The 23,924-nt window shown below is 36.7% G+C and overlaps 1 protein-coding gene across 2 annotated transcripts in view; it reads left to right on the forward strand.

Moving 5' to 3' along the window:
* LOC121376218 (UDP-glucose 6-dehydrogenase-like) overlaps positions 1–23,924 on the forward strand; it is a 48,017-nt gene that overhangs the window by 18,293 nt on the left and 5,800 nt on the right. For both annotated transcript variants that reach the window (XM_041504033.1, XM_041504032.1), the window contains exons 2-9: positions 11,430–11,598; positions 12,811–12,948; positions 14,781–14,945; positions 16,423–16,620; positions 17,726–17,873; positions 19,412–19,506; positions 20,122–20,252; positions 21,755–21,850. In XM_041504033.1, coding sequence (XP_041359967.1) covers positions 11,440–11,598; positions 12,811–12,948; positions 14,781–14,945; positions 16,423–16,620; positions 17,726–17,873; positions 19,412–19,506; positions 20,122–20,252; positions 21,755–21,850 — 1,130 coding nt within the window. In that variant the 5' untranslated portion in view covers positions 11,430–11,439. The remainder of the gene's footprint in view (positions 1–11,429; positions 11,599–12,810; positions 12,949–14,780; positions 14,946–16,422; positions 16,621–17,725; positions 17,874–19,411; positions 19,507–20,121; positions 20,253–21,754; positions 21,851–23,924) is intronic.

The raw sequence follows: 23,924 nt of genomic DNA on the forward strand, positions 1-23,924 counted from the left end.
TAATGTCTAGATTTTTTTTTTATGGTCATTAGTGTTTGACTACTGTTCAGGATAAGATTGACTGGTTACCATTTACGACAAGTGTCTGGTTACTATTTATTATACATGTCTGGTTATTGATTATGGTAAGTATCTGGCTGTTGTCTATGGTTTGTCTGGTTACTATTTATGATATGTTTCTGTTTGTAAGTGTCTAGCTACTGTTTAAGTTAAATGTGTTTGGTTACTGTTTATCACTTGATGGTAAGCGTCTGACTACTGTTTATGTAAGAGTTAAAAGTTTGTTTTGTTTAACAACATCACTAGAGCACATTGATTAATTAATCATCGGCTATTTGATGTCAAGTTTATATATAAGAGTGTCTGGCTACTGGTTTTCATTTGATGGCAAGCATTTGGACATACTGTTTTTAATAAGCATCCTGCTACTGTTTATGTAAGTAAGTGTGTCTGGCTACTGTCTGGTTTATGATAGATTATTGGCTATTGTTTATGGTAGGTGTGTCTTCATTGCTGCTGTTTGTGGTATGTGTGTCTGGCTACTGTTTATGGTAGGTGTGTCTGGCTACTGTTTATGGTAGGTGTGTCTTGGCTACTGTTTATGGTATGTGTGTCTTGACTACTGTTTATGGTAGGTGTGTCTTGACTACTGTTTATGGTAGGTGTGTCTTGACTACTTTTTATGGTATGTGTGTCTGACTACTGTGTATGATAGGTGTGTCTGCATGGCTGCTGTTTATGGTATTTGTGTCTGGCTACTGTTTATGGTATGTGTGTCTGGCTACTTTTATGGTACAGTATGTGTGTCTGGCTGCTGTTTATGGTAGGTGTGTCTGGCTACTGTTTATGGTATGTGTGTCTGGCTACTGTTTATGGTATGTGTGTCTGGCTACTGTTATGGTAGATGTGTCTGGCTACTGTTTATGGTAGGTGTGTCTTGGCTACTGTTTATGGTATGTGTGTCTGGCTACTGTTTATGGTATGTGTCTTGACTACTGTTTATGGTAGGTGTGTCTTGACTACTGTTTATGGTAGGTGTGTCTTGACTACTTTTTATGGTATGTGTGTCTGACTACTGTGTATGGTAGGTGTGTCTGCATGGCTGCTGTTTATGGTATTTGTGTCTGGCTACTGTTTATGGTATGTGTGTCTGGCTACTGTTTATGGTATGTGTGTCTGGCTACTGTTTATGGTAGGTGTGTCTGGCTACTGTTTATGGTAGGTGTGTCTTGGCTACTGTTTATGGTATGTGTGTCTGGCTACTGTTATGGTAGATGTGTCTGGCTACTGTTTATGGTAGGTGTGTCTTGGCTACTGTTTATGGTATGTGTGTCTGGCTACTGTTTATGGTATGTATGTCTGGCTACTGTTTATGGTATGTGTCTTGACTACTGTTTATGGTAGGTGTGTCTTGACTACTTTTTATGGTATGTGTGTCTGACTACTGTGTATGGTAGGTGTGTCTGCATGGCTGCTGTTTATGGTATGTGTGTCTGGCTACTTTTATGGTACAGTATGTGTGTCTGGCTGCTGTTTATGGTAGGTGTGTCTGGCTACTGTTTATGGTATGTGTGTCTGGCTACTGTTTATGGTATGTGTGTCTGGCTACTGTTTATGGTATGTGTGTTTGACTACTGTTTATGGTATGTGTGTCTGACTACTGTGTATGTTAGGTGTGTCTTGACTACTATGTATGGTAGGTGTGTCTTGACTACTGTTTATGGTAGATGTGTCTGACTACTGTTTATGGTATGTGTGTCTGGTTACTGTTTATGGTAGGAGTGTCTGACTATTGTTTATGGTATGTGTGTCTGGTTACTGTTTATGGTAGCTGTGTCTGACTATTGTTTATGATAGGTGTGTCTGGTTACTGTTTATGGTATGTGTGTCTGGCTATGTTTATGGTATGTGTGTCTGGTTACTGTTTATGGTAGGTGTGTCTGACTTGTTTATGGTATGTGTGTCTGACTATTGTTTATATGGTATGTGTGTCTCGAATCTGTTTATGGTAGCTGTGTCTGACTACTGTTTATGGTACATTGTAGGTGTGTCCGATTATTCTTTATGGTATATGTGTCTGGTTACTGTTTGTTAGGTGTGTCTGGCTACTGTTTATGGTAGCTGTGTCTGGTTACTGTTTATGGTAGCTGTGTCTGACTACTATTTATGGTAGCTGTGTCTGGTTACTGTTTATGGTAGCTGTGGCTGACTACTATTTATGGTAGGTGTGGTTGACTACTATGTATGGTAGGTGTGTCTTACTACTGTTTATGGTACATGGTAGGTGTGTCTGGTTACTGTTTATGTTAGCTGTGTCTTGACTACTGTTTATGGTATGTGTCTGGCTGTTGTTTATGGTAGGTGTGTCTGACTATTGTTTATGGTAGGTGTGTCTGGTTACTGTTTATGGTAGGTGTTTCTAGATCTATCTATTGTTTATGATATGTGTCTGGCTACTGTTTATGGTAGGTGTGTCTGGCTACTGTTCATGGTAGGTGTGTCTGGCTACTGTTCATGGTAGGTTTGTCTGGATACTGTTGAGGATAGCTGTGTCTGGCTAATGTTTATGGTAGGTGTGTCTAGATACTGGTTAGATATATAACATAAAATACTGTTTGTTTCCAATTACCTTGAAGTTACTTGACCAACCTTAATTTTAACCTGTTAACCTTAAGCTTTAAACCGGCCTCGGTGGCGTCGTGGTAGGCCATCGGTCTATAGGCTGATAGGTACTGGGTTCGAGGCATGGGATTTTTTATTCAGATACCAACTCCAAACCCTGAGTGAATGCTCCGCAAGGCTCAATGGGTAGGTGTAAACCACTTGCACCGACCAGTGATCCATAACTGGTTCAACAAAGGCCATGGTTTGTGCTATCCTGCCTGTGGGAAGCGCAAATAAAAGATCCCTTGCTGCTAATCAGAAGAGTAGCCCATGTAGTGGCGACAGTGGGTTTCCTCTCAAAATTTGTGTGGTCCTTAACCATATGTCTGATGCCATATAACCATAAATAAAATGTGTTGAGTGCGTTGTTAAATAAAACATTTCTTTCTTTTTTCTTTCTTAAGCTTTAAAAAAAAAAAGTAAATCTTATATGCCTTACCTTTTTCTTTTCTTTTTTCGTTATGTTATGGAAAACAAACTTATTTTCCCCCAACCATACCTGTATAAGTGTGTATATTGCAAGTGTGTCTAGCTATTGTCATTGTTGTATATACATCAAATATTGGACTCAGTATTCAAGGGTTAAACTCAACCCAGAACCGAGTACCATACACTTACTAGATGACAATGAGACTAAGGAATAAAGTAAAATAGCATTATGCATCTTAATTCCAGTGTTGATCATGAATACCAAATCATATATTGCATTTAAAAACCGGTTGATAGTTCAGTATTGTGACAGACGGACAACCAGATTAAAAAGAGAAACTAGCACGTAATCATATAATTATTGTCTACCTGGTATTGCTGATTAGTTCTGTTGAAATTAATGCTCTACATTGCCCCACTTGTATGAGTATTCGAGTCCTGTGAACGGACTCGAGTCTAGCAATACTCATTGTGTTTTGGGATGGGGGTGTTAGGATAGAAATGATTGATTGCCAACTTAACTGTACTTTGAAAAAGTGCTTCACCTATCGTTTATTCAGTTAAATGGTACAGTTAATTCTGTCAGTTGGCATCTTCTTTGATCAGCCTTGAAGCTTGATTGCTCGGCACGGGAATCCCATTACACGTAAGCGCATTCCTGGCGGATTAGCGATCCCAATAGATGTGGTAAAATTACCAAACCCCAATTGTGAACAGACAACTGGTCCATTGTTTGGTATTTAGGAAGTATTTTCCCAATCATAGTGATTAAGTGTGCTTGATATACTGGTACACAAGTTGTTTGCGAGAGGTAGTCGACTACCACGCTCGTACTTGTGATAATTGTTTTATTAAAGCACTTCAAATCAAGGCGTAGCAGCAGTTGATTTAAGGTGCTTATTTTATGGACGCCGTCAAAGCGCTTATTTTACAGACTAAGGCGTGTCGGGCCGCTACACTTAATGGCCCTGGGGAAACCCCTGCTCAGATCATGCCCGAGTACTCAAGTACTTGTGGAGAACCTAGATATGATATATTGAATATACCTGCACTACTTTTTTTTTAACTTGGATATATTTATTACACATTTCTGATGGTATATACATATATGGCTTGATGCTAGACAAAAGTGATGAAAACTGTACATGCAGTCTGCTTCGCTTCAATTTACTGTAAATCATTTCAACTTTCACAGTGTTGACTGGCAAAGTACCTTTTGATGGGGTGTCTTTGTTGATGCTTGTTATTCGTAATAAAAGTGTTTGTTTGGGTTTAACATAACAAACCGTACCAGCATGTACGCCAGTCATTCCGTCCTTTAAATTACAAATGTAAGGATACATGGAGATTAAAGAGTCAAATGAATACAGGTACAGGTACATGTGTTTACCGATGCATAAAACTACAGGCAAATAATGTTCATGCTGGTATTCATAGCAGCTAGGATTTTATTTTTATTGTTCAGTTATTTATACATTTAATATGCAGTAGGAACCCACATTTGAATTAACGATTTGAAAGTAGGGTAGTAAATTTTATATAATTTCTTTATATATACAATGTATTTTGTCTGCAACCAGTATAAATTATATACTTGTATTATTAAAGAGGTGTCAAGAAAATACCACACATCTTTATCTATCCAACCAGTACACTACAACTGTTATTTCACAAGCTGAAGCAGGGACCATTTTGTTCAGTATCACGTCACGATTCGCTACACAAATTTCTGAGTTTGCTACACAATTCTAAGACGTTAAATATTAGTTGCTACTCAGTTTTCAACTGACTACACGTACCAACTGTCGCTTATAAAATTTTTAAAAACAAAATGTTGCCTGCGAGGTATCTGCTGTTTTATCTTTGGTAAGCCATAAAAGATCCATTGCTGCTAATGGAAAAGACTCTAGAGGTTTGAGAATTATCAAATGGTTGATATCCAATAGCCGATGATTATATAATGTTCTCTAGTGTTGTCATCAAACAAAACAAATGTTTAACTTCCAAATGGAATAAAAATTCTAAATACTATTATTAAATAATAACAAAATGTTAATTTTGTAAGGTACGTTTTTGTCTTGTCAACTTGTCAGCTCTGTATCAAAGGCACATGCATACAGTACTCCTTTATAAACTTTATATATTTGCACCACTCCTGAGTTAAAACTTAGTTTCTTGACTAGACTATTCAGTTCTGTAAGTCTACATGTTTGGTGTGTTTCTGGGTTTGTTTTGTTTGGGGTTTTGGGGCTTTTTCTTGGGAAAGGGAGAGTGGTTTCATCACCACACATATTTAGCACAGAGACAAACATATTTGTTTTTGTTTTGTTTTTTATCACACACACATACATATATGTGTCCCCGGTATATAAATTATGGAAGTTGATGAGATGAATGGCGAAGCCACAGTGCATTTCCAGATGTTCATTATTGGATTATATAACACGGCTATGCTCGGATGACAAGACAAGATACGCTTTATTCAGTATTTAGGCCATTAACCCCAAAAAACACATAAGAAATAAGCAAATATCATGTCGTGTGCTACTTACGTAGTACATATATATCAAAGGATAATCATCTCTTTACAATTTTACTACAAATATGTGATACATGTATAAAAACATAATGTGCTCAGCTGAGCTATCTCGGTATCACCCGAGCCCAGAGTACCCGGAACTAGCATTGTCTGCTGTGTAATCCGAGCTACAGTACATGTGTATCTGTATCAGTTGACGGACTAAGCTAAATCCTGACTAAGCTAAATCCTGCCCGTGGACAGAAATATTACCATACAGTGTTGAAAGAGGACCAATTACCGTTAGGATTTTGCACTTTGCTCCTATTCCAGCCAGTGCCACACCACTGGGTTGTTAAAAGCCATGGTATGTGCTGTCATTTCTGTGGGAAAATGAAAAATGTTAAAAATAATTTTTCTAGTGACAAGGGTGGAACAGCAGTAGATTCCTTTTTTAAAGAACACAAAAATAAAATTCAAATTATAAAAAAAATCCACTAACATTTGCTACTAATTGAGAGGAATAGCGAATGTGATACTACATATATCAACAGGTTTTTGCTGTCTTCCATCATATTGGTAGTCACAGATTTAAAATAGAAGAAGAAGTTTTGTTTAACGACACCACTAGAGCACATTGATTAATTAATCATTAGCTATTGGATGTAAAACATTGGTAATTCTGACACGTAGTCATCAGAGGAAACCCACTACATTTTTCCTACTGGTGTTTTTAAATATAGACTCCAGAAATATTTTCTAAAATAATATCATTTGTACATACATGTGTATGTTTATTGCCATATATGTATTTTCTATTTGTTCATAAATGTGTGTATTGTAATTCTGTATTGTGTTTACCCAAGGGCCTCAGGGGAAATTAGCTTTTGCTAACTGTTACCCTCACTAAATAAAGAATTTTTATATTATTATTATTATTATTATTATTATAATGCAGTAAGGGATTTTTTATATGCACTTTCCCACAGACAGGAAAACACATACCACAGCCTTTGACCAGTTGTGGTGCACTGGTTGGAATGAGAGATTTAAAATAGTGTAGTAAAATAATGTGTTGTGGTACATTCCTCCTCTTGCATCATGTCCAATGTATGTCACTCTGTTACAACAGCTTGCTCCATTATGGACAGCCATGGCTGTCAAGTACATGTATCTTTGACTATATTATTTATGTATACACACATGTGTGAATCTTTTCACTAGATATTGATTCTAAACAGATTCATGTGAGTGGCAATACAAAGAAAATCTCTGCATAATCATTAATGTCGCACAGCTACATGTACATGCATATAGCTGATACAGCAAATACTGATGATAATCAAGTCAGGCACAAATATTACCCATATACTTTAATCTGTTAATGATAGCTGATCTTCATACCATTTTATTGTAGCTGATATTCATACCATTTTATTGTAGTTGATATTCATACCATTTTATTGTAGCTGATATTCATATCAGTTAATTATAGCTGATATTCATACCATTTTATTGTAGCTGATATTCATACCATTTAATTGTAGCTAATATTCATGCCATTTAATTGTAGCTAATATTCATACAATTTAATTGTAGCTGATATTCATACAATTTTATTGTAGCTGATATTCATACCATTTTATTGTAGCTGATATTCATACCATTTTATTGTAGCTGATATTCATATCAGTTAATTATAGCTGATATTCATACCATTTTATTGTAGCTGATATTCATGCCATTTAATTGTAGCTAATATTCATGTCATTTAATTGTAGCTAATATTCATACAATTTAATTGTAGCTAATATTCATGCAATTTATTTGTAGCTAATATTCATACCATTTAATTGTAGCTAATATTCATGCAATTTATTTGTAGCTAATATTCATACCATTTAATTGTAGCTAATATTCATGCAATTTTAAAATTGTAGCTAATATTAATGCAATTTAATTGTAGCTAATATTCATACCAGGTAAATATAGTTAATATTCATACCAATTAAATATAGCTAATATTCATACCAATTAAATATAGCTAATATTCATACCAATTTAATATAGCTTATATTCATACCAGTTATATAGCCAGTATTCATACCAGTTAATTATAGCTAATATTCATAACAGTTAAATATTGCTAATATTCATACCATTTAATTGTAGCTAATATTCATACCAGTTAAATATAGCTAATATTCATACCAATTAAATATAGCTTATATTCATACCAGTTAAATATAGCTAATATTCATATCAGTTAAATATAGCTAATATTCATATCAGTTAATTATAGCGGTCGTTCTGGTATCGATCCCCATTGGTGTGCCCATTGGGCTATTTCTCGTTCCAGCCAGTGGTACATCAAAGGCTGTGGTATGTGCTGTCTTGTCTATGGGATGGTGCATATAAAAGATCCCATGTTACTAATGGAAAAATGGAGTGGGTTTACTCTCTAAATACTCTCTAAAACCAAATGTCAAAATTGCCAAATGTTTGACATCCAATAGCCGATGATTAATAAATCAATGTGCTCTAGTAGTGTCATTAAACAAAACAAACTTCTTTTTTTGTACATTTTATAATTCTGAAACCATGGCCAATTCCACCCGTTGAACAGAGTGTATTAATTCACTGGACCAGGGTCAATTTCTACCCACCTGACAGAGTATCAATTCACTGGACCAGGGTCAATTTCTACCCACCTGACAGAGTATTAATTCACTGGACCAGGGTCAATTTCTACCCACCTGACAGTATTAATTCACTGGACCAGGGTCAATTTCTACCCACCTGACAGAATATTAATTCGCAGAACTAAGGCTAATTTGTACTCGGAACAGGATATTAATTCATTGGACCAATTAGGCCAATTTCTACCCACCTGACACAGTATTATTTATTTCATTGAGTCATAGATAATTTGTACCCACCTGACAGTATATTAATTAATTTGCTGAACCATGGTCAGTTTCTACTCATGACAGTTTATTACATGTAATTCACTGGACCATGGATAATTTGTACTCACCTGACAGTATATTAATTAATTCACTGGACCATGGGTAATTTATACCTACCTGACAGTATATTAATTAATTTGCTGAACCATGGTCAGTTTCTACTCATGCCAGTTTATAACATGTAATTCACTGGACCATGGATAATTTCTACCCACCTGACAATGCATTACTTAATTCACTGGACCATGGACAATTTCTACTCATCTGACAATGTATTAATTAATTCACTGAGCCATGGTCATTTTTCTACCACCTGAAATTGTATTAATTCACTGAACCATGGTTAATATGTATCCACCTGAAATTGTATTAATTCACTGAACCATGGTCAATTTCTACTCGCCTTAAATTGTATTAATTCACTGAGTTATGGTCAATTTCTACTCGCCCTAAATTGTATTAATTCACTGAGTTATGGTCAATTTCTACTTGCCTGAAATTGTATTAATTCAGTGAGCCAGGGTAAATTTCTGCTGGTCTTAAATTGTATTAATTCGCTGAACCATGGCCAATTTTTGTCTTCCTGACACAGAATAAATTAGTTTGAGTCATGTTACTTGGTTCTTTTACTTGTCCATTGATTGATTGATTGATTGATTGATTGATGGATTGATATTTATTTTCATGCTTATGAATTAAGGTTCAGGCATGTTGTCCTGGGCACACACATCAGCTATCTGGGCTGTCTGTCCAGGACAGAGGGTTAGTAGTTGGTGAGAGAGAAGTCAGTGTGGTGGCCTTACGCTCACTCTGGGTGGGAGCCGGTACTGGGATGTGATCGCGGTACTGGGATGTGATCGCGGTACTGGGATGTGATCGCAGTACTGGGATGTGATGGCGGTACCTATCAGCCTTTGGTCTAATGTTTAAACCACTGCGCTGCTCAGGCAGGTACTTGGCAGTGGAAAAGCTTAAATGCAATGTTATAAATATTATATGTTAACAATGATAAAAATGGATTCTTTGTAAAACGACAAACTGAAAAAGAATCAACTTTGAAAGTCTTCCCCCACCACTTTCCTGACTTAATATTGCATGGCTTATCACTCTTGTGACGAAATCTAAAACAGTACAAGGTTTATATCACTCTTGGAATTTGTTTTAACGTACATTATCCTGTTAATGTAATCTAAGATTGATTCTCTCTGTCTCTCTCTCTCTCTCTCTCTCTCTCTCTCTCTCTCTCTCTCTCTCTCTCTCTCTCTCTCTCTCTCTGTCTCTCTCTCTCTCTCTCTCTCTCTCTCTCTCTCTCTCTCTCTCTCTCTCTCTCTCTCTCTGTCTTTTTCTCTTCCCCCCCCCTCTGTCTGTGTGTGTGTGTTTGTTTCATTCTGTCTCTCTCTCTCTCTCTCTCTCTCTCTCTCTCTCTCTCTCTCTCTCTCTCTCTCTCTCTCTCTCTCTCTCTCTCTCTCTCTCTCTCTCTCTCTCTCTCACACACACAGACACACATACTCACACTCACACTTTATGGTTAGGCATACTGTCAAATCTTGTTATTAATCATGTAGACTGCTGTACCATATTGCCTTTTGTCATTGATTTTATTACATTGATGGTCTTTTACAATTGTATATACTGTAGTAATGCAGTATGGATTTTAACAGCTGTGTGCTCACATATCTGTGTTCTGTTCTTGATTTAATGTACCAGGCATATACTACATAGACTTGTTCATGTGTATAACTTTAGAATATGAGACTGATAAAGTTCCATACTTAAAGAATCTGATATGTTAGAGAATGGATTTGTAGTAGAGTGTGGTCAACTTCCATATCTAAGGTTGGTAGTGTGTTAAGATATTTAGAATATATCAGTCTTTGCTATTCACATTCTTTTGGCATTCAGCAGAATGTGAATTAATTAGAGTAAAGTCCTGCTGATGTTAACCAATACGACATTGGTTAAAGGGACATTCCTGAGTTTGCTGCATTGTAAGATGTTTCTGACTAATAAAATATTGCTACGATTAAACTTACATATTAAATATATTTTCTTGTTTAGAATATCAGTGCCTGTACATACAGTGTGTTTCTGATCGTCTTAATGTTTGTAAGAAATCCAAACTGGATTCTGTTTTTAATAATTTTGTACGTACGAAAAAATTATATTTTTGGAAATAAAATGGAATTTAACCTAGTAAAAATATTAGAACGACCAGAAACATGTTTAATATACACCCATTAATACATACCCTCAGTAACCCTGTGATGGTAATCTCCAGCAAGTCTTGTTTAACATATACCCTCTATATTAATTCACAATCTTTTGACCAGTATCAGCAATGCTGATGTACAAATGTATATGACATGTAATATAGCATTTTGTTGCATTTTCTGGTACTGCAACATTGCCTCAGTGGTGATCTGTTGTATTTTCAGATACTGGAACATGACCCTAAAGAAGATCTGTTGTATTGTCAAGGACTGGGTGATCTGTTGTATTTTCAGGTACTGGGTGATCTGTTGTATTTTCAGATACTGGAACATGACCCTAAAGAAGATCTGTTGTATTTTCAGGGACTGGGTGATCTGTTGTATTTTCAGGGACTAAGTGATCTGTTGTATTTTCAGGGACTGGGTGATCTGTTGTATTTTCAGGGACTGGGTGATCTGTTGTATTTCCAGGTACTGGAATATGACACTGAAGAATATCTGTTATATTTCCAGGTGCTGGAACATGACACTGAAGAAGATCTGTTGTATTTTCAGATACTGGAACATGATACTGAAGAAGATCTGTTGTATTTCCAGGTACTGGAATATGACACTAAAGAAGATCTGTTGTATTTTCAGGTACTGGAACATGACACTGAAGAAGATCTGTTGTATCGGTGCTGGGTACGTGGGAGGTCCGTCCTGTGCGGTGATAGCCTACAAATGTCCTGAGCTACAGGTGGAGGTCGTTGACCTCAGCAAGGAAAGAATAGCACAGTGGAACTCTGACAAACTTCCCATATTTGAGGTAAATGGAACTTTGTGTGCAGGCAGGTAGTAAATTTGTATAAAATAACATAATATTATATTATTACCAATATACAGTGTATATGCTTCAAAATATTTTGGCATGCATTAAATATAATGACAAAACAACAGCATATTCAGACTTGTATATCTGCACAAGGCAGAGTCTAAAGGATATTTTTATACGGTTAGGATAATATGCTCCCATGAATTACTTAAAGCCGCACACCCTAGTTCCATCCAGCAAAAATAAATTATAATTTGGTTAATCTACAAACCTGTAACACACTTAGATCACGTTTTTATCAAATGGAGTGAAAAAGCAGGTTTTATATCGATAAATGCCATGGGAATCCCCATGTCCCAATTGCTTGAAGTAATTTTGAAAGTTAGTATTCTGATATCACTGGTAGATGTCGCTCGAAGCACAACAATGCCTACGTCACGACAAATTTCACAGAGTGCGCACAGACTTGGGGTGCATTCTTTTCACCTCTCTTGGACATGTTCCAACTGTACTGTCCTGGTTGTATCCCTTCTCCAGATATCGTAAGACTTAGCAAAATTATTGGTTTTAAGGGTTTTTAACGTTTTGTATTGAGACACTTACTTGTCTGAACTTTATTGTTACTGAAAATGTTCACAAACTGTGAAGAAAAATCTCACAAATGAACAACAACAAATCGGATGTTGATTGCACGAACTGTGCACGAGAAAACAAACTGAACCAAAATGATAACTGTCACGTGGTATACCAACGTCTGTGACATTGAAATGGAAATATCCCGTCTAAATATAGATTAGACCTTGTCTGCTCAACGGTTTTGTCTCAAACATGCGTCCATTTTTAAGAAATACGAAAAATGCATTTTGTGGTATTACAAAAACCAGGATTACCAGGATTACCAAAAAACACTTCAGGTGAATGGAAATGTATATTCTAAATAATAAACGGTAAGTAAAGTGCAATTTTATTTGTGAAAAAAATGGGTTTAATAGCGAAAAACAACGTCGTAATGGTTAACAACTAGCCGTAACTAGGGGGTGTCCCTTTAAAGGAGATTCAGCCACTATTTATTTATTTATTTATTTATTTACTTATTTATTTATTTATTAACATTAATTATTACTGTAATTATTATTTATTTAATTTTATTAACTGAAATAAGTTATCTGTGATAAAAACTGCAGTAAGGAGATTATTTGTTTTCAGCCTCGGCTGACAGAAATAGTGGAGGAATGTAGGGGAAAGAACCTGACATTCTCCACCAATGTGGACAAAGCCATCCAAGAATCTGAACTGATTTTCATATGTGTCAACACACCCACCAAGAACTTTGGTCTGGGCAAGGTAATCCTAAATCAATGTAATTCAGTTTAGTAGCAGAATTACCCAGTGATGGTAATCCCCAGCAAGTCTTGTTTAACACATACCCTCAGGACCCTGTGATGGTAATACCTAGCAAGTCTTGTTTAACACATACCCTCAGTAACCCAGTGATGGTAATCTCCAGCAAGTCTTGTTTAACACATACCCTCAGTAACCCAGTGATGGTAATCCTAGCAAGTCTTGTTTAACACATACCCTCAGTAACCCTGTGATGATAATCCCCAGCATGTCTTGTTTAACACATACCCTCAGTAACCCTGTAATGGTAATCCCCAGCAAGTCTTGTTTAGCACATACCCTCAGTAACCCTGTAATGGTAATCTCCAGCAAGTCTTGTTTAACACATACCCTCAGTAACCCAGTAATGGTAATCCCCAGCAAGTCTTGTTTAACACATACCCTCAGTAACCCTGTAATGGTAATCCCCAGCAAGTCTTGTTTAACACATACCCTCAGTAACCCTGTAATGGTAATCCCCAGCAAGTCTTGTTTAACACATACCCTCAGTAACCCAGTGATGGTAATCCCCAGCAAGTCTTGTTTAACACATACCCTCAGTAACCCAGTGATGGTAATCCCCAGCAAGTCTTGTTTAACACATACCCTCAGTAACCCTGTGATGGTAATCCCCAGCAAGTCTTGTTTAACACATACCCTCAGTAACCCTGTGATGGTAATCCCCAGCAAGTCTTGTTTAACACATACCCTCAGTAACCCTGTGATGGTAATACCTAGCAAGTCTTGTTTAACACATACCCTCAGTAACCCTGTGATGATAATCCCCAGCATGTCTTGTTTAACACATACCCTCAGTAACCCTGTGATCTTAATACCTAGCAAGTCTTGTTTAACACATACCCTCAGTAACCCTGTGATGGTAATCTCCAGCAAGTCTTGTTTAACACATACCCTCAGTAACCCTGTAATGGTAATCTATAGCAAGTCTTGTTTAACACATACCCTCAGTAACCCTGTAATGGTAATCTATAGCCAGTCTTGTTTAACACATACCCTCAGTAACCCTGTGATGGTAATCTCCAGCAAGTCTTGTTTAACACATACCCTCAGTAACCCTGTAATGGTAATCTATAGCAAGTCTTGTTTAACACATACCCTCAGTAACCCTGTAATGGTAATCTCCAGCAAGTCTTGTTTAACACATACCCTCAGTAACCCTGTAATGGTAATCTCCAGCAAGTCTTGTTTAACACATACCCTCAGTAACCCTGTAATGGTAATCTATAGCAAGTCTTGTTTAACACATACCCTCAGTAACCCTGTAATGGTAATCTATAGCAAGTCTTGTTTAACACATACCCTCAGTAACCCTGTGATGGTAATCTCCAGCAAGTCTAACATGTTTAACATATTGTGAGTAATCAAGAGAAAACATCATCACTATGGGTTTAAGACACAATAAACCTAGTAAGACCAGATATGTGTCAAACTCAATTTTGACCAGAACTCACAACTTGCTAAGTTTTGCCATCATAGGGTAGAGAAATAATCGTACAGTGTAAAATGCTAAAGCTCATGACTGAAAATTATTTCATTCGGGACATAAATTTGGTAATAACTGGAAACTCATTTATTATCCTCTATATATTTACCTGTAACATGTTTGTAGGGGAGAGCAGCTGATCTGAAGTACATAGAGTACTTGATTCAGGTCTAATATTAGAAATATATTTACATGTAACGTGTTTGTAGGGGAGAGCAGCTGATCTGAAGTACATAGAGTACTTGATACAAGTGTAATATTAGAAATATATTTACCTGTAACATGTTTGTAGGGGAGAGCAGCTGATCTGAAGTACATAGAGTCAGCGGCACGGATGATCGCCAGCGTCGCTCAGAGCTCGAAGATTGTGGTGGAGAAGAGTACGGTTCCCGTGAAAGCCGCAGAAAGTATCGCTCAGATCCTGAAGGCAAATGTCAAACCTGGAGTCAAGTATCAGGTGAGGTTACACGGGTTAAGCTGCTAATAGCAGGGGTGGGACGTAGCCCAATGGTAAACCAGTCACTTGATTTGCAGTCAGTCTAAGATCGATCCATTCAGTGGGCTGATCAGGTCATATCGCATTCCAGCCAGTGCATTCTGATTGGTATATGAAAGGCCTTGGTATGTGCTATCCTGTCTGTGGGATGGTGCATATTAAAAAAATAACTTGCTGCTAATGGAAAAATGTGGTGGATTTCCTCTTTAAGACTACATGTATATGTCAAAATTACCAAATGTTTGACATCCAATACCCGATGATTAATATCATTTTAATTATGGTTATATGGTGTCGGACATATTATGGTTACGGAACACAGAGATATGAGGGAGGAAACCTGCCGCCATATAATGGACTACTCTTTCCAGACTGACCTCATCAGGCGATAACTTGACCACAGGGCTACATCCCGCCCTCACTTGGAAACAAATCCACACTTTGATTCATCTTTCTCATCTCAGTCCTTTGCCTTTTGAAAAACAAAGGTGAGTGAAGTATCGCACTCGCCAGATTGAAATTACGTGCGCTGTACGAGCGCGATCGTACCTGCGCATCTTAAAAGGCAAGGTCTGTCATCTATCACCTCTTGCCTACCATTGTCATTATCTTAATATCTTCTTCTTCTCGTTTGGTTTCATATGCTCACTAAACCCTGAGATGTGCTGTATCAATGAACTGGATCGTCAGTTGGAGCTCACCAGGGCTGCCCCATAGCTTTTCTTTGATGCTCTTTTCATTATCTTAATATTAGAAAAAACACCTTTGTTTGCAGGTGTTATCAAACTCCTAGTTCCTGGCTGAAGGATCTGTTATTAAAGACCTACTGGAGCCCTCATCTGTGTGGTCCTTAATCATATGTGTGATGCCATTTTTTTTATAACCATAATTACATGTTGAGTGTGTCCTTAAATAAAACATTCCTTTCCTTTACTTTGTAGGTGTTATCAAACCCCGAGTTCCTGGCTGAAGGGTCTGCTGTTAAGGACCTGCTGGAGCCCTCATCCATGTGGTCCTTAGCCATATGTGTGATGCCATTTTAGTTATAACCATAATTCATGTTGAGTGTGTCCTTAAATAAAACATTCCTTTCCTTTACTTTGTAGGTGTTATCAAACCCCGAGTTCCTGGCTGAAGGATCTGCTGTTAAGGACCTGCTGGAGCCCTCATCCATGTGGTCCTTAGCCATATGTGTGATGCTATTTTATTTATAACCATAATTACATGTTGAGTGTGTTCTTAAATAAAACATTCCTTTCCTTTACTTTGTAGGTGTTATCAAACCCCGAGTTCCTGGCTGAAGGGTCTGCTGTTAAGGACCTGCTGGAGCCCTCATCCATGTGGTCCTTAGCCATATGTGTGATGCCATTTTAGTTATAACCATAATTACATGTTGAGTGTGTCCTTAAATAAAACATTCCTTTCCTTTACTTTGTAGGTGTTATCAAACCCCGAGTTCCTGGCTGAAGGGTCTGCTATTAAGGACCTGCTGGAACCGGACCGTGTGTTGATTGGTGGAGAGCAGACAGTGGAGGACCAGGAGGCTGTGAACGCGCTGTCGTGGATCTATGAACACTGGGTGCCTCGCTCGCAGATCATCACTATGAACACGTGGTCGTCGGAACTCTCGAAACTCGTGAGTACAACTACCTATGTCACTTCCTGTATCAGCTTATGTATTTCTAGATAAAGTCCTGGGCCATGTTCCACGAAGTGATCTTAGTGCTAAGATCACTTCATGGAACAGAGACCAGGCCTGGTGCTTATAAAACTTTTAGAGTCTAGACTCAAGACTCTAATAGAGTCTGAGACGTGAACGTCATGGCAACGCCATACAAATTATATATGCATGGGGCCCTGGTCATATCACCAGTGTGCAGTCTGCAGTTTAGTAAAATTATTTGATCATATCTACATCCATTAAAAGTCTCTAGCATGGCCAGTGGCTGCGTCTTGGACAGACAGGTATTTACCAAATTATAGGGAAGGTTTTGATAATTTAATCATGTTGGGAAGTAATTCTGATTCAGTGGGATATTGATAAAGTTCTTTTAATAGTTAATTAGTGGGTCGTACAATATTGGATCAAATATCGACATAGTAAAGATTATAAGACTCCCATCATATGTGGTCATGTGGGATAGAAAAAGTACACCCAAGGTGGTTGAAATTTCGACCTTGGATGAGCCTTGCCAAGTCCCAGCATTGAAATGTTCACCACCGAGATTGTACCTTTTCTCTCCCACACGACCGCATATGATGGAGTCTTTTTCTCTCATCCATTCACTAAATAAACCATTATTTTACACAGACAAAGATTTGACCATTTTATTATAAATAAACTACACTATCATCTTTTCCGTGTTTGTTTCATGTGTTGAATAAAATTTAACACTACAAATTAACAAGAAAGCTTTTAAAACGAAGGTTTTAATAAAATATTAATTTAAATCTGTCTAATGACCTCACATCACCATCTCACATTAATATGACGTCATATATTACCAACGACGTCTGGTTAAGCACAAGCACGTGATATCCCATGTGGGATAGAAATTTCTTACATAGCTTTCTTTCGTGGGATATAGCTCTGTCCCATATACTTGAGGATGAGAGATAGAAATTTCTTACATAGCTTTCTTTCATGGGATAGCTCTGTCCCATATACTTGAGGATGAGAGAATAGGATACAAATACTCTTCTTTAACACTGTCTTAACTGCTACGTTGATTGTTTTGCAGGCTGCCAATGCATTCCTTGCTCAGAGAATATCCAGCATCAACGCGATGTCGGCGGTCTGTGAAGCGACAGGGGCCGATGTGGCCGAAGTGTCTCATGCTATAGGTACAGACAGCCGCATCGGCTCCAAGTTCCTCAAGGCCAGTATTGGTGAGTCTCAGTTTTTACAGGCTTCGTATTATGTGAACCACAGTGATGAACAGTGTGGATTACTCACAAAAATATCAGTATTTTAATTCAGTAGCAGGTATCACCATTAACGTTTTGGCCTGTATTGGTATCATGACATCTGTTGGTTAAAATAAGTTTAAAGGGACATTCCTGAGTTTGCTGCAATTTTAAGATGTTATCAACTAACGATTGTAATTACATATGAAATATATTTTTTCTGCATAAAATATTAGTGGCTGTATATTAAACATGTTTCTGATCGTTCTAATATGTGTACTAGGTTAAATTTAATTTTATTTCCGATTTTTTTTTTTTTCGTACGTACAAAATTATTTGAAGACAAAATCCAGTTTGAGCTTCTTACAAATATTAAGACAACCAGAAACACATTGAATATACAGACACTGATATTCTAAACAAGAAAATATATTTAATATATAAGTTTAATTGTAGAAATATTTTATTAGTCGAAAACATCTTACAATGCAGCAAACTCAGAAATGTCCCTTTAAAGTCTCCTAAAATTCTGTATGATCATAGATTGTATGTATAAAAAAATTGGTCCCCTTGTTTACAGACATCATTCTGCTATATGATAGTTGTATTTTGTGATGCCGTTGTATGTTTTCTTCTTCACTTTAAGCTTGGTTAAAGGCAAGGGAATTTAATGTTTGGTCAAACCTGACAAAAAGATTGCCTAATTACATTGGGATCCTAGTGAGTGATTTTTGGAAGAGTCGTCACCAAGTGATTATCTCACAACTGCACACTCCCAGCCCCATGAATGTGCCTCAAGGCAGGGTCAAGTTTATAAGACTTGACTCAAGTGTCTCTCATTGTCTTTTACTTTTGAATCCTTTAATGGATAGCTTTCATACAGGGACTTTTACCAAGTTAGAGAGCACACAACGAACCATGTATCAGTATATAAACCTATAGCAAAGATAAGATGATTTGAAACTTAATTAGTGATTTCCCTAGAAATTAGGCAAGGCATGGTAGACCAAACACTTTGGGGGCATTTTCACCATTTTTGGGGCACTTTTTTTTCATTAAAAATACACAAAAATTAATTTTAAAAAACATTAAAGTAATTTATGTGTTTGCTTTAATGGCAAAAGATATAAAAGGCATATTTTATTAACTAATAATAAATTTTGGGGTGTTTTATAAAGGCAATTTTAGAATTAATTAGTGAAAAAGGCTTGTTTAATCTCAGGGCTGCAGCATGGTGTTGATTAAGGCAAGATGGTGCTAGACTACTGAGGCATGGTGCTGCACCATGCTAAAACAAGATAGGGAAAACACTATTGATTATTCTTGAAATGCTTCATTTTCATACTTGCTATGAATGTTCACCAAGCCTGTCACAGCCTTATGCATGTAATCCCAGCTTATGGTCACTACAGAACTAAGCTCAAACTTTATTGCTTTTGATGACTTTAATTTTGTTTACCAACATGTTAGCTGCTACTGGCAGACGTTACTATGTAATCTCCTCATGTCTTGTTTTGTAGGATTTGGAGGAAGCTGTTTCCAGAAAGATGTCCTGAACCTTGTGTACCTGTGTGAGTGTCTCAATCTGCCAGAAGTAGCAGCATACTGGCAGCAGGTATGTAACCGTGAACTGGCAACAGGAGGTACATGTATGTAGATGTGTACAGCACATAACCTGTAAAATCTGTTAAATTGGCCAGTTTGGTAGAGGTTTGTCTTAGTAATAGGACTATTTAAAACGTTTTTGAATTTTTTTAGGGTGTTTAGTTAGTCGGGCAAGAATAACTGTGCTTGCAAAAGCAGAGGCTGTTGAATATTTCTTATGAACTGGAGTACCTAACAGTTGTTGAAATCATAAAATATTGTTACTATGTTTATTCATTTTTATTTTTAAAAATTTCTTCATTCATACTGTCACTTGCACAGAGACCAGTATTTGTTGTAAATCTATAGTCCGTCATCATTCTATAAAAATGTGTTTTGTAAATAACTTCAGTTTGGTGTTTTGGAAAAAAAAAAAAAAAAAAAAGTATTTTTGTGTACTATTTACAAATCATTCGGCTCAAAAATAAATAACTTGTAGTAAATTCCATAGTATGAAAAAAGGTGTTTTTACTGTGAAATGGACTGTAGTCTTGGTTATATACAAAACATATGGTTAATGTTGTTTTGATGTCCCTTTTAATACATCAGATGTGTGGATGGATACCTGATGAATGTACAATTACAGGTGGTCAACATCAATGATTACCAAAGAAGAAGGTTTGCGAACCGGATCATTGAGTGCCTTTTCAACAGCGTCACAGACAAACGCATTGCAATACTCGGCTTTGCCTTCAAGAAAGATACCGGAGACACGAGGTAAATCATGTTCCGTTTTTTATTTTTGTTTTCTCTGTGCATACTAGGTTTAAATAAGATTTCTTTTTGTGGGTTATAAATTCTGGAACAACTCTGACTTAACAAGTTAACTTCATCACAGGGCATTTATTTACCGTTGTTTGACACCCAATAGCCAATGTATTTTTAGTGTTGGGGTGTCATTAAACATTCAATCATTCATTCATATCATCTAAATAATTTGAGGAAAACTTTTGTCTGCATATGTCAGTGTATTTTATACATTATATTAAACGCTGTTAGTCTTATCATGATCTGGATGAATTCGTCATATCATTAATTATTTTGGTTGTTTTTTCATTTCTGAGTATCATATATATATAAGGATTGTCTGTTATTTCTTTCATTTTCATCAGGGTATGAACAAAAAAAATCATCCACACACTGTGTGAATCAGCGAAGCTGTTGTCACATAAGTATGTGGATTTTTTATTTGATTTTTTCCATAGCCAGATGATCGTAAAACTAAAAGAAATAACAGACAATATTTGAATTAAATTTGAAACATACCTACCAATAATAACACTAAAAGTTCATGTTTTATTTTCAATTATTTTATTGGCTCTAAACAATAATGCTTCATACGACAAGATACCAATATAAAGTGATGTCATCATATATGACTTTATAGGGTGGGATGTAGCCCAGTGGTAAAGCACTCGCTCGATGATCAGTCAGTCTGGGATTAATCCTCGTTGGTGGGCCCATTGGGCTATTTCTCATTCCAGTCCAACCACGACTGGCATATCAAAGGCTGTGGTATGTATTACCCTTTCTGTGGGATGGTGCATATAAAAGATCCCTTGCTGCTAATCAAACAGAGTAGCTCATGAAGTGGTGACAGCGGAATTTCCTCCCAATATCTGTATAGTCCTTAACCATATATCTGATGCCATATAACCATAAATAAAAGGTGTTGAGTGCGTTGTTAAATATAACATTTCCTTCCTTCCTTCCTTCATATATGACTTTCCCTGACATTGTTATTTTTACATTCATCGAGAAATGAATAAAGTCACGTTGCTACGGTTGGATGACATTGCTACAGCTGGGATAATGTTAAATTGTAATGGATGTAATGTAAATTTAATTATATAATCATATCATAATCAGATCATCCTGTCACTTTAGGAGCGGAAGGATCCCAGTGGTAAAGCGCTCGCTCGATGTGCGATCGGTTTAGGATCAATCCCCATCGGTGGGCCCATTGGTGCTATTTCTCATTCCAGCCAGTTGTCCACAACCGGTGTAAAAAAGGTCGTGGTATGTACTATCCTGTCTGGGATGGTGCACATAAAAGATCGCTTGCTGCTAATTGAAAAGAGTATCCCATGAAGTGACGACAACGGGTTTCCTCTCTCAATATCTGTGTGGTCCTTAACTGTATGTCTGACACCATTAATAAAATGTGTTGAGTGCGTCGTTAAATAAAACATTTCCTCCTTCCTGTCACTTTATTTCAGGGAGTCAGCAGCTATTTATTTATCTAAATATTTGATTGAAGAAGGAGCTCACATCAGAATCTACGACCCTAAAGTGGAACACTGTCAAATCAAAAGGTAAATTTAGTGAATTCTTTATATACATGTAGCTTGACAATTTAAAATCAACAAATAAAAAAATACTTCTCTTTCCTTTCACTTTCAGATAATTCTTATGCAAGTATATATTTATATACTATTTATTTTATTTTATCTATATCAGAGTATGACAAATATTTTTAAAAGTCACTAGCCACACGGCTAGTGGGTTTGTGAAAACCACTAGCCCACCAAGATAAAGCACTAGCCCAAATTCCTGATCAATTATAGTTGGATTTTTATATAATTTTTGTAACATAACACATTTTCGAGTATAATAGTAAAATAAAACAAACACTTAAATCATGTTGTAACTTTCTGTTTTTTGTCGTGTTGTGCGTTTGGTTTTTTATCAAGTGTGATCCATTGTCATTGTTCCGTTTTCGCTTTTGCCCTCCCTCCGGGGAAAAATAATTGAGCAAACTCATGGTTGATATCTAAAACCACTATCAAAATAATTAAATTTAAATGAGGGTACGACAGTGTGACACACGGTAATAGATGGTTCAGTGTATTCGGTAGTGGGTTATACATTTAGGGCCTTCTATTTATGTCGCCAGGAATGGTGATGCCAATTGCTCAAATACAGGGCATTATCCAGTGTCAGACTGATACAAAAGAATATAACGGCAACATCTAATCCATTGTTAATTGATGAACAAAAAAGGTATCATCTTGTATCGGCAGCTGTGACGCATTATCCAGACTGCTACACATAATAGGCCAAGCAGAGTCATTGCATGTGCGGTTACCATTAAAGTAAATTGTTTGCCGATAACCACATGTCAGCGAAGTGTTAAATTAGAAAACAATAGGTAAATAAAACAAACTGAAATTCAAAGCATGACTGGGGTTTACTCGATTGAGATTAACCTGTCGTCGCGATTGGTGATTTCCAAGTTCTTGGCATGCTGTAACTGTGGCGATGTAGAGATAGCATGTTACTGCAGTTTGCTGTAACTGTGGCGATGTAGAGATTGCAGACCTAGTTCAAGTGGATTATTATTATATACTGATTGCGTTGTTGATATTATTCGATGACAAACATCACAATCAAATTTATTAAAGGAAATTTCAGCCGAGAGAAAAACCAAAATGAACACCCAAAAAACACGATTGAGCGATAAGGAGGGGGGTGGAAACCACTAGCCCTGCGGGCTAGTGGTTTTGCATTTCTCACTAGCCCGAACTTAAAAACCACTAGCCATGGGCGTCAGGCTAGCGGATTTGTCAAACTCTGTCTATATTTTATTTATTTATTCTGTTGAAAATAATCTTGTCTTTTCTCTTCTTGTTTTTGTTGTTGTTTTTGTTTTTCTGGAATCCCATGGTATCTTATAAATCCATCCAAGTGTATTACTTGCGACCAATATACATCTCACAATATATTTACTAAAATTAAGCATAACATCTAATGACATGATTATACATGAGTGTGTTGTTTTTATAGTAACAAATACTGTTCTCAAATTGTTGTACAGTATATTTTGTTTTTGACATGTCTTTATTTGTTAAATGTACAGTGTAGTGTTTAAGCACTTATTTTGGAATGTGATTAATTAGGAGTCCACAATCCTAACGTTACCAACTGAATATATTTGGAGGCAATAAAATGTTTTTTTTTTTTTTAAATTAAAAATTAAAAATGTGTTTAAAAAGTTGTGTGCTGTGAGTTACCTTCATGTATGTCATACGGAACAGGTTACAGGTATAACATGTCGGGCAACTAACCTAGCAATGTTTTGTTACTCGACGTATACCATGGTTTGATGTACCAGACATCGGGGGTGCTAGTTGGAATGGGATATAAGGCACCGAGTCTGCAGAGCTTCTAGAATTTTTATAAAATCCACTAGCCATGGGATCAGAGATTATAAAAATTTACTTGCCACGATTTAAAATTCACAAGCCCTACTTTACTTTAATTTTACTAAATTATAGTAATAATCAGATATGTCACCTAAAGGGGAAGATGGCGCTTAAAAATATTAACAATGGTGAGGTTGGGGTTGGGTCAGGATATTCATATTTACACAAACTGACTTAACTGCAA

The sequence above is a fragment of the Gigantopelta aegis genome, chromosome 6 (assembly GCF_016097555.1).
Source record: "Gigantopelta aegis isolate Gae_Host chromosome 6, Gae_host_genome, whole genome shotgun sequence".
Lineage (NCBI taxonomy): Eukaryota > Metazoa > Mollusca > Gastropoda > Neomphalida > Peltospiridae > Gigantopelta > Gigantopelta aegis.